The 14,033-nt window shown below is 37.2% G+C and overlaps 1 protein-coding gene across 15 annotated transcripts in view; it reads left to right on the plus strand.

The window, feature by feature from the left end:
* The window catches only part of Rcc1 (Regulator of chromosome condensation 1), a 68,787-nt gene that overhangs the window by 33,619 nt on the left and 21,135 nt on the right, over window positions 1–14,033 (plus strand). For 8 of the 15 annotated variants that reach the window (XM_081757700.1, XM_081757718.1, XM_081757723.1 and 5 more), the window contains 3 exons: window positions 7,276–7,478; window positions 9,134–9,313; window positions 12,611–12,827. In XM_081757700.1, the coding sequence (XP_081613826.1) occupies window positions 7,276–7,478; window positions 9,134–9,313; window positions 12,611–12,827 (600 nt within the window). The remainder of the gene's footprint in view (window positions 1–7,275; window positions 7,479–9,133; window positions 9,314–12,610; window positions 12,828–14,033) is intronic. The other 7 variants (XM_081757744.1, XM_081757740.1, XM_081757749.1 and 4 more) reach the window with 1 other exon arrangement.

Raw genomic sequence — 14,033 nt, forward strand, 5'->3', positions numbered from 1 at the left:
ACAATTTAGAAACAAAATTTACCTTGCCATCTCAATTGTAATGAAATTTTGCACAAGGATACTGTTCATGTAGACTAAGAAAAACACCAAATTTCAACTTTATATATCAACCGGTATTGAAGACAGGGCTATGTAAAGTTTGAAAAAAATGCCGCAAATAGCATGTTCAATGTATTTTGAAATTGGAATTGCGGCTATCCTAGTTGAGCTAGAGAGCTGGTTGAGGTAACATTTTACAGCATTTTTCATGGCCTGTCCTGTGATGAACATCATATAGGCTAATACAGAATTATTTTTTCAAATCAAAATCAAAATTTTACTTCAAAAATTTTCAGAAAGTACATATTTTAAAATTTTGAAATTAATTCCATGAATAGATAGTATTGCAATGACGGGGCTGGTGGTAGGAGGCGATCAAAACTTTTGCGGCCACTTATGAGGGAGTCCCACCACAGGTCACGAACATAAAAAGAGATTATTAGCGACGCTATCTCTACCGTAGGTTGCCTGAATCAGAGAGTAATTAATAAATGACCATGGGAAAGGTCTCTGGAATATGATTTACTTTAAGAGTCGCCTGACGTTTAAAATGAAATGGAGGTGAGCAGTCTCTTGGCTCCACAATTAAATCTTAAGGTAAGGAGGAGGTCCGTCCTGTTCGAACAACGGCCGACCAATTATGCTGTCGGTGGAGTGGTCTGATTAAGAAAGGGAACAGGATACTTTCAGTGCCTACATATAACAATGACAGCACCAACTAATCACAAGGTCATAGCACGAGTTTAACGAGATTATAATGGAGCCTTGATTTACGAGTGTCCCGCGGGTAAATCCCAGCACAGTGAGGCAGTGGCGGCTCCAAAGTGGTTCGCTAGTTAACTTGAAGCCCACAACAACAAAAAGATTAATTAGCACACAAAAATAAGAGAGAACTAGGACTCGTGCAAAGAGATAAATATTTGTAGCGGGACTACAATTTAAGAATTAGGCACTTGTTACACAACAATGAGTTTAGTCAAAGCTAATATAATGTAAACCAAGATTATTAACACAATTAATGGACCTCGAATATGTAAACAAGACAGGGTCAGGCTTGGCTATAATTAATCAATCAAAATATTATTCGTTTCATTAGAGACTTGGATAATTTAGCCTAATAACAATTAATCAATAAAACAATAAAATGGAAGAGATAGTTATCGCTAACAACCTTAGTTGTAGAATCACTTTATAAAAACACAAACATTGAAATCAGATATTGGGTGCACAGAAGTGTACGTGATTCAGAGTCGATGCGAGGAATCAAGACGCACAGTTAGGGTCACAAAAACAATTTAATTCACTCACCTCGCAATGAAACACCTACGGAGATTGAAGAGTTTCAAGTGGGCTCTTGAGATATCGTCGAGTCGGGTAGAAGTCCAGTTAAACTTGGCGTGGCAAGATGATGTTCAGTGCGACCGAGATTTCCCAGGGTGCGTCTGGATTGGTTCGAGCGGTAAAACCAACAGGATGCTATCATTTTCTTCGGAGATAGAAGTCCTTTCTCCAGTCGGAATTCCCACGGGCGAATGCCAAGATGGACTGGAGTCGCAGGGCACACAAGATGGTAATGGGCCGAAGCCCCTTCAGAGGGGCGACAAGCAGCAACTTGTCCCTCCTGAAGTTACATAGTATTTCCCCCCAGAAAACAGGCTTGTAGAGCTATTTTGTATTCAGGGAGTTTTTCCACACGCCATGTACGTGGTGCGTATACTAAGGAGGTGTCTTTCCACAGGGACGACACTCGTGTGTAATAAAATTAGTCATTGCTTTAGATTGGATGCTGATTATCTAAACGACTATTTAGGGCGTTAACTAGAATATTCACGCATGCGCTTTATTATAAACAGTATAAGGCTTTAGCGTCATCTAGTACATAATATCCAAATTAAAAGTTGAAGGTTAATTTGATAACACAGAGAAAATTAGGCGTTATCAGGATTTTATAGGTTTCATAATAGTTTCACAGTGATACCAAAAATACAAGTATTCACTAGACGCGTATTTTATACAGTGTCAAAATAGACATCTTTAGCATTTTTGAGATGTCAAGTTGGCGTCTAAAAGTTATATGTCTAGAACGTTTTTGAGAACATCTGGGCTTAAACAGAGAACAATGAAAGTATTCAGAACTAACATAGACTCTCAGATAAGACACAAGGGTTGGATATTCCGTTGCACATGCAGCGACTCAAAGGTTATAGGTTACCAATTCAGATCTGTTTCGACAAGATGCGAAAAGGGGAGAAAAAGATATGAGAAAACATTCTTTTCCTCTTATGAGACAAACAGCTAACTTTAGGTATTCGTCTGGCTGAGTTACTCCACAGAAAGAATAAAAATATAAAGAAAGAAATTTAACACTGAATAAAGCCTGCATTAATTAGATGACAATACAGTAATTGAACGGTTTTTAAATACTAATTATGAATTTATAGCAATGAGAAAAGCAAAAAGTAGGCCCGCTAAAGGGCGTTACGCGTCGGCACGCTACAGTAAAGCAAATGAAAAAGAGTGTGAATTTGGGATAAAATGGGTTCATTGTTTAAAAATTCAAATGTTACACTATAGTTTTCATTAATACCCTGTACCTAACTGAAAAATTCAAGTTTGCAATGTTTTTTGTTTTGGTTGTGGGAATAAATATGAAGGGTGGAGTAATGAGTCGAACATATCATACAGACATGTAATCTGCTGGCAATACTTATTAGCTCATACTCTAAAATCTTTAACTTAAAGCTAAGTTAAATGCTGATACTTTTGAACTTTAGTTTTATAAATGTTAATAAAATAATATTACTATACAGTTCACAATTAAAATGTTACTGTATATAAACGTGGTTTGTAAAAAGTATACATTTGGCACTGGTACGACAGCAGGGTTGGCTGGTTTAAACCAGGTGTTAAAAAAAAAGAATAGTGTAAACAAAACAAAACAGAAATTTAAAAAGCTACAAATCTTGTAAATTTCATAGTGACAAAAGTATGTCGATCATCTGTGTTAGTTGAATCTAATTTCCGCCTTGTAATTAAGGGATCCCAGTGAGCGCACAAAATTTCTCCCAGCTGGAAAGCGAGTATGGTTCAGATGCCACTAAGTAGTATGTCCAATCCTCCATAATCCTGCTGTTACATAAGGACGTTAAGACTAAACAAACCAAATGAACTGAAACAGCTTCAGCGAGTAGGTCATGACCTGCCCAGGAATTTTGAAAAATATAAACGTCTAAAAGATAATAAATAAATATTTACTGCAAAGGAACAAATCCTATACATTTATATTTTAAAAGCATTAAAAAATTGCCTACTCAATTAAAATCCTGAATCCACTCCTGCTAACGAAACAAATTCTATCTTATCTATCTGCTTGCCTGAATGTCTGTTTTGTAGTTATCAATATTTTTAACTTTGCTTAAATATATTGATAAAAAGTAGGCAAACTTTATCGACTTCATCTGTAACTTATCAATTGGAGATTTTAATTTTCTTGAATGATATGCTAAATTTTTAATTTTAAAATTCCAGCATTCAATGTTTGTATAAACCCCATTTTAGCGGACTGGTTATCACGTACGTACACAGAAATTTATTTTGGGGAACGAAGCTTTTCAGGGAGGGATCAGATTCAATACGAGGACAAAATTGTATTAAAATTTTCAGATGGTGTGCAGAGTTGGGAAAAGAAAGTATCAAAATCTCCAAATAAACTTCAATCAGGCTATGTCACCCCTGTCTATGAAGGAAATTGGTAGCTCGCATGTTTTACAGAAAAGCGAAGAACTTGATGAAGTAAAAATAACTACTTCATCCACCTGGGCCATCTCCATCATTCTCATATCCAAGAAATGCTGATGTTCTGTGGATGTTAGTAGTGAAAGGTTCTGACTAAAGTGAATCCTGTAACTCCCACTGGAAGAAGTTATGTTCTTGAAAGTTACGTATGCCGAACGGATTTTTTTTCTTTCCAAACTTCAAATGATAAACATATCCTACTACTTATTGAAAAGTTTTACTATGGACTCATCTATACTCTTTCTTCAAGTAAGTGTTAATTTTTATGTTCACAGAAGTGTGTGTTATTATCCTATGTACAGAATATTCTTGAAAAATGACGTGTTAGTTTTGAATTTTTTTAACAGTGAACCCATTATCATCCCAAATTCATACTTTGCCTGGTGCTGTACAAGAGTACTATTTATTCATGGAATTAATTTCAAAATTTTAAAATATGTACTTTTTGAAAAATTTTGATTTTGAAAGTCAAATTCTGTATTAGCCTACATAATGTTTTATACCACAGGAAAGGACATAAAGAATACTGTAAAATAGTACCTCAACCAGCTCTCTAGCTCAATTAGGAGAGCCGCAATTTCAATTTCAAAATACATTGAACATGCTATTTTGGTCATTTTTTCCAAAGTTTACATACACGTTTCGATACCGGTCGATAAATAAAGTTGAAATTTGGTATTTTTCTTAGTCTATCTAGAGGGCATCTACGCACCAAATTTCATTAAAATCTGAGATGATGATGTTAAATCACTGTGTTGAATTGTTATGGAATGACCCTTCAGTGATTTTTATTTTTTTAATTTTTGTCGTGTTAGTAAGTTTAACATATACCTTCGAAGGGAAATGTTTATGTATTTTTGTGGAAAGATGAAGTGTCACTGATTTATTTTATGATGTTTAATTGATTAATCTGTAATATTGACTTATTGCATTGATGTCATATCTTCAAATCGCAATCTGAATGACTATTATTTTGTATAATACAAGGTGTGATCAGGAAGTAAGGGTAGAAGCCTGCAGTGAAACGTGTATATATATATATTATTTCATACAACCAATACACACAAAAGGTAATACATACATTAGGTTGTTTTTCGACATAGTCTTCATATCGGGTGAGGCACTTGTCGCATTGTGGGATGAATTTGAAGATTCCCCCCTCATAAAAATCCTGTCCTTGCGTGTTCAGTCACGTTGTCACGAAGTGTTTCCAGTACTGCAGAATATCTTGCACAATGTGACGAACGCTTCTGAACGACATTCCCATTTTTGCCATCATATGCCGTAGCGTGATCCTTTTGTTCCGAGTCAGCTCATCCACACAAGCTGTGTTCAAATGTTTTGATGTGCTGGGTCGGCCACTGCGCTCCTTGTCGATGATATTTTCTCTACCAGCCGCAAACTGTAGACACCAGTCTGCGACATGCTAACGAGGCATTACAGTCTCTCCGTAAGCCTCTACCAGCTGTCGGTGATTTTCAACCGAAGTTAGGTCTACAGGTTTCGTCCACAGAAATCGAATAACTAAGCTGACTTTTTGCGAGACAAGTTTTCCAAACTAGTCGCCATTCGTATTTACATCAACTAGTGCCGTAGGTGGCAGGTGGCTGAAACTGCATAAGTTGTCAACTCCATGTATTAAAATTACCGCACACTCATTCCTCTATAATAGACGAAACTCAGAAATATCTCGTGTGAATTTTGATTTATATTGCTTTTATTACCGAATATTCCCACGTAATCGAAGTACTGAACTACATATATGTTCCTGTTTTTAAAATAGTCATCCTCCAGAAACACATTTAAAAACGTTGGACCGAGGCAAAGTTATAGCTAGCCATATAGATCTTCCTTCCGTAACCATGCAACTTCCATTGGGGACAGCAATACTTCTTACACTCATAAATTTCTTATTTTAGCGGGAAAGGAGTTCGATCCCGAACTTGATTGTCACCTTTTCTTCCTTTGGGTTCCCAATTTAAAACTTCATTTTCTCTTCCTGTTAATTCATTTTTCATACTTGATTTATGGCGGTTTATATAGACCGCATTTTAGTCTCTGGGTCATAGTGATAAACCCACGACTCATCATAAGTAGCCTGGTGATAGTTTTTTCTTTGAATTAGACCGGTAAAGGTTTTTTTAAAGGCCATATTGCTACAAATACATGAGATGACTCGGTCCTTCTGAAAAGATGAAAGCAAACGATGAATCCGTCATGCTGATATATTCTGCATGTACAGATGCTCCTGGATAACTTTCCCAAAGAGTATATTAATTTGACTGTTTCCAAGTTTTTTAGTCGGTGGTCTTCTAATTTGGTGGCAGTTTGCTTCCACTATCTTAATCAGTTATTGACTGGTCAACCAGGAATAAGAGCAGTTCTCGGTGGCGTTCTCCCATATTTGAATCGACGATACGAATTACTTTAAGAGAACATGAGATTTGACATTGACAGCTGGAAAATTTGTGGTGTATTTCCTTTCAAAAGCAGGAACCTGATATCCACTCTGCAGTCTACTTGCTTGATCTTTATATTTTCGTATATCATCTTTATGCCTGTAAAATAAATAGTTATAAATTCAAGGCTAAAACTTGAACTATACCGATCTAAGCGTGAATCTGTATTCGTGCGTAATTTTATTCTCCTAGAACTGTCAAAGCTGGATCAGGGAAATCTTTATAATGGAAATTTCTGATTTAGTTTTTCGAGAATTCTCAGTACCAATGGGATTATACCGACTATATAAGATAAGGGGATATCAATTTTTGGCACATTGTCGACATTCCTAAAAAAGAAGTGTCTTGTCACCATCAGACAGTGTATGATGATATGACTGCAGCAGGTGGATTTAGATTTGATTTGATTTTGAGTTTAACGTCGCTTTCAGCAACGAGGCTATATGAGACGTGAACCTACTGATGAACGTGGAATCCGAACCATATGAGCTCCCGCCAGGAATCTAACCCGGGTGCCTCACTCCAAAGGGGAGCACGCTAAGTGCTTAACTACGAAGGAGATCCAGGTGCATTTATAGTTACAAGAAGTGGCTCATGCAGCTAGAAATGCTTATGAGTGCTAAAGTTGATCATGTGAAGGAAGGATGAGATGAAAAGTGAGAGAAGCATGCGGGGTGAAGTTAGAGATGTGAAAAGAAAAAAAAGGAGATTAGCTGTTTTTTTGGACGAAAAATTCAATAAACTTGCCAAAAAAATAAGAGAACAATTTTTTTTTAAACCTGTTACGTACAAGAATTAATAGGTGTGTTTTACTATATAGGATTCAGTAAATGTTTTAGTAATTTGCAAAAAATACAATTAGTTTACTAGAAATGAAAATATGCATTTTTATGTTAACTCTGATTTAATTTATGCAGAAAAACCTGGAATTTCAAAATTGCGTGTCAGTAACCACGTATTATTATCATCTCTCTTCTTCCAGCTACCTCACTATTAACGATACCGACATTAAACAGGCCTTGTGGTGTTGTGCTGGCCTGTGGCCAAAATGATGTCGGTCAGCTGGGAATACCAAGTGAAGTTGTAGAACAAAGCAAGAAACTGAGGCAGGTCCCGAACTTAAATGATGTAGTTGAAATTCGTGCAGGAGGCATGCATTCAGTTTGTTTGACGCGTGGTGGAGAGGTGAGCACATTAATGAACTAGTTCTTGGTATGTGGATTTTCGGCATTTAGACCTTATTTTGTCTCGGCTTTGTTACTCATTTCTCTTTCTCAAAAGATCATTTTTTCATGTTCTCGTCGTGCTCAAAGATCTTCTGTGGGTGAGCAAAATCAGGTTTTATAAAAACCGGAAACCATTTTTAGAAGAACCGAAAAGACAGTACTGAAACGCTTTAATTTCTCTTCAATAGTTTTGAGTTGTTACTGAAATCAGTGTAATTTTCTTCCTAAGACTGTCTTTCTTGTTCTTGTAGTAGTCATTTCCAAACAAATTAAGAAGCAAATTGTAGGAAATAACTTCTGTTTGATAGAAAGCCGAATAGGTTTTGACTTTTTTTTTTTTTAATTTCCTGAAACTTGTCAGATTTTCTATATTTTTTTTTAAAAAAAAAAAGCTTTTTGTGCTCACCAGTAGTATATTTTTTTTCGACGAATACCATGGATTCTGCTTGTATTTCTTTTCAACGAACACCATGGATTCTGCTTTCATTTCTAATGCAAATTACGCTTCTTGCGTGTGCCGTTAAATGGATTTTGCTAATATAGTTTGCCGTTTATATATATGGCTGGTGTTAAAAGTAAATTTTCTCATTTTTATTACACGTTATGTGCAGTACATAAAATGTAGGTCCACGTCTCAAATAGACACTGTGTTGAAAAGGAAAGCTAAACTCCAACAAACAACAAAGTTTAAAAGAAAGAATGTATTATTATTATTATTATGTTAGTTTAACATTCCACGATTACTTACTTTAGGGTATAGGAAACGGACTATTAATGAAAGTTATTGACTGGGAAAATAAACTTCTGTGTTTTCTTCTTGTAAACTTCTGTCCACCGTGAATCGAACCCGGAACTATATGCAACGAAAGTACACGCGCTAGTCACTAGACCAGCAGGAGGACTTAAAGTTTGTAATATACTAGGTAATGAATTTTTTATTAATTAAAACGGTCAGTTATGTCTTACTCAAAGCATTTAGTAAAAGATATTTTCACAGACAGTTTAAAGACAACTTATCTGTTTCTCGATGCGAATCTTGAAGACAACCCTGGTAGACAGTTATCTTGAAGTTTTTCTTAAGAGTTTACTAAACTAATTTTTACACAAATTGTAGTCCACCATTATTTTTAACAAGCTTATAGGCTATTTAGTTTACATGTCAAGTGTGATTGTGTGTTGATACACAGGTGGAACTCATTAAGTGTCTTTATTTCTTTGACTCAGAGATCAGTTAAATTTAATGTCCACTCTACGTATCCCTCAAGCAATGTATTTAACGATTGTTGTCTTGCAAATAAACTGCTGAATGAAGAAATTCGTCAGCATGTAGTTCGTTGATCAGCAGAGCCTTTAAAATAGTCATTGAGAGAGAAGTGAGTTGTGCCTTGAAACTTTCTGCAAGAATATTTTTATCATACTTCATATAAGAAATACCTGATCTTTCTAATTAGTAAATATACATCTCATAGTTTCTTTGAGTCTTATATTAATCTTTACTTAAAGATTGAAATTGACACACATTTAAAAATCGAAGACTCAGTCAACGCGGAATTAGTGTTTTCACACATCATTTTTAACATATTAATCTTGTTTATTTATATTCAATAAACGTAGGTCTACACTTTTGGCTGTAATGATGACGGAGCCCTTGGCCGGGAAACTGCCGGAGATAGTGAGGAACAGGTACCAGGAAGGGTTCAGTTAGATGGGAGAGCTGTCCAAATATCAGCCGGTGATTCTCACTCGGCTGCTCTTCTTGAAGATGGGCGTGTATTCGCATGGGGGTCGTTTAGAGTAAGTATATTAACGAACTTCCAGTGATAACAATCAGTTTTAAGTATTGTTCGTAAAATATGTTTGGAAAATTGCACAACCAGTCATATCACTAACTGTGGGTACCTGTATGGCGCTAGTACCTGCTTACATGCTGTCGGTACCTGCATGCATGGTAGTCAAAAAAATTCGTATCCTTCATTACTTTTACTTTTTCCTTCTGTGTTTGCGTACAATCGCGTCAGTTTTGTCAACTGCATAGAAATATTTTATGATGTAACTTTCTTTGCTTAAATAGAATTGAAAGATTTTTACAGATGTTAACAGATAATTCATTATTTTACATAAAAAAGATGCCCATATTCGGAACAAGACAGGTAGCCACGGGCGATGTGAGGCTGCACATTTTCTTGACTTCGGTTGTACAAGACGTGGTGTTCCTAGTACCACGCTCTAACCTTTATCCTTCGATTTACGCATTTTACAGAAGTGACTGAACCCCCTAAGCTCCCATGAAACGAGGATAGAATGGAAAATAAATCCCACCTCGCCTGGAATCAATCCTGGTTCGCACGGTTTTTAGATGGATGTCGTACTGACTATGGGTATTCACCCTTATACATAATGTGTAGAGGTTATGCAGTTCTGTTTATGTATTTGAATATTAATCGAAAACTATTTTACCGCTACGACAAAGATGGCGATAGTCGTGCAGTTGGAGGAGTAGCAGTTAGAGTACGGGTTGTCTGCAACCCATGACTTTCAGTTAATCTTCAGTGGCGTTTCTACCATGATTTATGTGGCAGTGATCACTTTCAGATCATTCCCACTGGGCTGTTTACTTTACAATCTACTCATTAGCCTCCTTACAATCTACACTGTGCAGACTGGGGGAAGTTTTCTGGCAATTCCGCCTTTATACCAGACCCTCAACTTTCTGTTGATTAACATCTTGAGACCTTCCACGCAAATGTAGTATCTACTTCTAGTGCCTCGAATACGTACTGTTTCTTGGTGGTCGGAGGAAATACGTCAAACTGTTCTTGCACGAAACCGAGCATTTTGTCGCTTTAATCGTGCTTGTACTCATGACAGTTTGGTAGTTTCGTCGCCTTCGTAAAATAACATAGACTCGTTACGTGACTATACGAAATGGTTACAATTTCAAAACTCTATAAGACTTCTTTGATCAATCAGTATGGTGTAAATATCTCTGTGCTACAGTCAGAGCTTCTATGCGTAGTAGTATCAGATTAAACAGGCGGTGGATATGTTCCTGGCTTGCCACAATGCTTATGAAAGAGTACACAGAATATCAATACTGCCTGCTGAAAAACAAGGTAACGACCAACTATACCTCATATGTGTTTGATGGCCTACGTGTCAGGAGACTGTGCTGACCAGAGAAGTAGCAATGCCTATCGTTCCTTGAAGTCTTAAAAAACCGGGATACACGTGGCTGAGCCATGTTCTGCTAAAATATGTCATTCGGAGTTACGTGAAGTATGTAATCGGCCTCAGTTTCCTGGCGATGTACACATTATCTTTGCACACAATCACATTTACCGTTTGTCTGCTATAACATTCGATAGTGCACGCCGGGATAGTTCCACCGTGCTCACCATGATAACGTAGACGCATATTGGGCTGTCACTGTAGAATAGGCTAAAGTGAGGCACCTACGAGAATGCGATCGTATTCCACACCTCCACGACAGTATTTACATTGTAACCTGAAGCGTATGTAGATCTGGGTTAGTGAAAGCCGGCGCAAAGGCATGCTGGCCACCAGTCCAGCGTAGAACAGACCCGTCGATGTAGACGTGTCTACACCCGTAACCGTGCTTCAGTTTCGAGGTGATACTGTGAACAACGCTATATGTACGATATTGTCCATCACGAACATACGGACCAAATGGGTGTTATTCCGTATGATGGTCACATTGGACGGTCCACTCTCGATCGTCGCTGCTTCTACACAGCGTCACTGTTGTGGTGGCATGCTCTGCACGCACACCAATTTCTCGTAAGCCGACCTTTGGCCTTGTTCGAATGTAATTATTTGTTTATATGTGGTACCTTTGACGCCGAAGAGGCGTAGTGACGCTTGTACAGTCCGCAGCAAAAAATCTGCAACATGAACATTTATGTTTATTGTGAAACTACGCCTAACAGCACAGGAAATCAACATAACGTCTAAGTGGCACAAACCACGCCAGGAGAAACTTCGGCATCCTCCCCTGTACACTTATTTTGGAGCAAAAAACTTCGTCGTTTCACAATAAACTTACATGCTCATGTTGCAGGTGTTTTGCTGCGGACTGCACATAAATTTGTTCTTTGCTTGTCCATAGTCTACTACTTACGTATTGCATGAAATTTACTTTGTGGTACTTCTATAACACCGAACGAAGCGTGTTGCTGAACCCACGCATACGACACCCCACCGAAATTTTGAAGGTACGTCATGCCTTACCATGCAAATTCTGTTTGGACGCATTCGTTGATGCAGTTTTCAGAAACAGCAGTGTACATCATTATTCTTACCTTCTTTATGTGTGATATTTTTTTTTTTTTTTTGGTAAGAAGTTGCCTGTGTGGTTATACATAACAGTCAGTCTTAGATTCAAACAGGACAGGATACGGCTGTAAAATTGCATACTATAATTACTCTAGAACTTACCACCTCTCAATGAGTTGATATTCTGACCTTATAAATTCAACTTTGAATTAGTTTCAATACATTGTAATAGAAATTAGTTAGAAAGGTAGCAACACGCAACTAAATATTTATATGAGCAAGGATATAATGATAATATTTTATAGGTTTAAAGTATGGTTTAGGTATAGGTTTAAGGTTGGTATGTTTTTTTTATTATATCTACTCACTTGTACCCAATATTTTGATCCTTTCGGTTTATGCTTTTTCTGTTGATAATGCTGTGCGCTGCTCAACAATAGTTTGTAATTTAGATGCGGGAAATTGGAGGATGTACTATGAAGCGATAATTACGATTAATTTGAATTGAAGGGGTAATTTGGATAAGGGCGTATCGACCTATTTCCGGTAAAATGAGATATACATATTTTCTGCAAGTTTGAGCATGTCCATATGTGTCTAGGTGGTGTTAAGGTAATATCTCTGCTCCGTAGCGAACGTCTGTCTCCAAAAATAGTGTGTGAATACGTTGGTTAATTGGATAAGGGCGTTTGTTTTTCTACTCTCCTGAAAAATTGAAGAATTGCTAGTTACGCCCTTATCCAAATTTATCCCTCAATTAATTCTACTCGTCAGGACTAACAGTTATTTCGTTTGCAGGACGCAAATGGCAACATGGGTCTTACTGCACGAGGAATAGAGAAAACACCGATACAGCTAGCTCCACACCTGACTTTCTGTCGGATATCATCTGGGTACTCGCATTTAGCCATGCTGACACAGGAAGGTAATATTTATACGTGCGGGTGCGGAGAGCAAGGACAATTAGGAAGAGTTGCTAAGCGAGGGTCAGACAGGAGTGGCCGAGCGGGAATTAGTAAGTGTTTTATTTTTGTTATCTTCAGTTACTTCACGATACTGTAAAGTTTTGTCTTCAATATATACTAACCGTTGTGTCCCATCCTTTGGCTTGCCGTATACTGTAGGTTAAATTCGTTCATAATGTTTATATTAAACTTTTTTTATTTTGTTTAGTTTGCCCGCTAACTAACTGCTGTTACTCAAATATCAATACTCAAAGCTAAATATAGGTATGGCCCTTATCCTATTGTGAAACAATTAAATTGAAATAATACAATACATGGGTCGTTCAATATGTAAGTTTCCCTAAGCTGTAAAATCTTTATTTTTGAAGATACATGTATAGGTGGGTCCCTTCCTCCCCTCTTCACAAAATCTCCATTGAGATTAAGCGGGATTATGTGGAAATGTTTCGAAGCGCTCATCTTGCAATACGGACTTTAACATCGGAAAAAGATGGAAGTAACTCGGTACTAAATTGAGGCTGTGGGGACAGTGGGGCAGCCGTTTTCACCCTAATTCTTCAAATTTGTGTCTTTGCGTGCTGAGTGGGGGTGGACATTATCGTTAAAAGAAGAGACCAGGTTGCTTATGTCGAATTGTGTTTCCCTGAACAAGAGTTGTTTTGACATAAGCGATCTGGTCTCCTGTCAACTAGTGATGAAAAAGTGAAGCAGAATATGAAGAGAATACTAAATAACCAGAGCCCTGATATTTTGCAAGTTTTTGGACAAATTGGTGCAACGGTGAGACAAATGCCTGAATCTCATTTTGGATTATGTGGAGAGGTGAGGAATTACCCATCTACACATGTATGTATAGTTTACAAAACTTATATATTGAACGACCCATGTATTTAAGTTGCAATTAAACTGTCACAAATTGCAAACATAGTTTTAAATTGCAATTTGCGTGCACACTAGCGCCATCTGTTGACGGCAAGCAGGCAACGCAGCTAGCGATACCTATTATTGTGACTGTTTACTATTAGGAATTAGTGTGACGCACTGACACCTTGTCTTTTATAAATAGAATATTAATTGTGATGGAACAGTTACTTTCAGAAGTGGATTCTTAATGTTCTTTGTTACATTTGAATGTTTTTATAATGGATAGAGATGGTGATTCGGTGTTAAATATAAATTAAACGAGGCTTAATGATTTGGTCTTTGAGCACTTATCTTCGGTTTAACCTCAAACCGTGAGAGGGGGATGCACGGTG

This window comes from Thermobia domestica, chromosome 1 (genome assembly GCF_964235325.1).
Source record: "Thermobia domestica chromosome 1, izTheDome1.hap1.1, whole genome shotgun sequence".
Lineage (NCBI taxonomy): Eukaryota > Metazoa > Arthropoda > Insecta > Zygentoma > Lepismatidae > Thermobia > Thermobia domestica.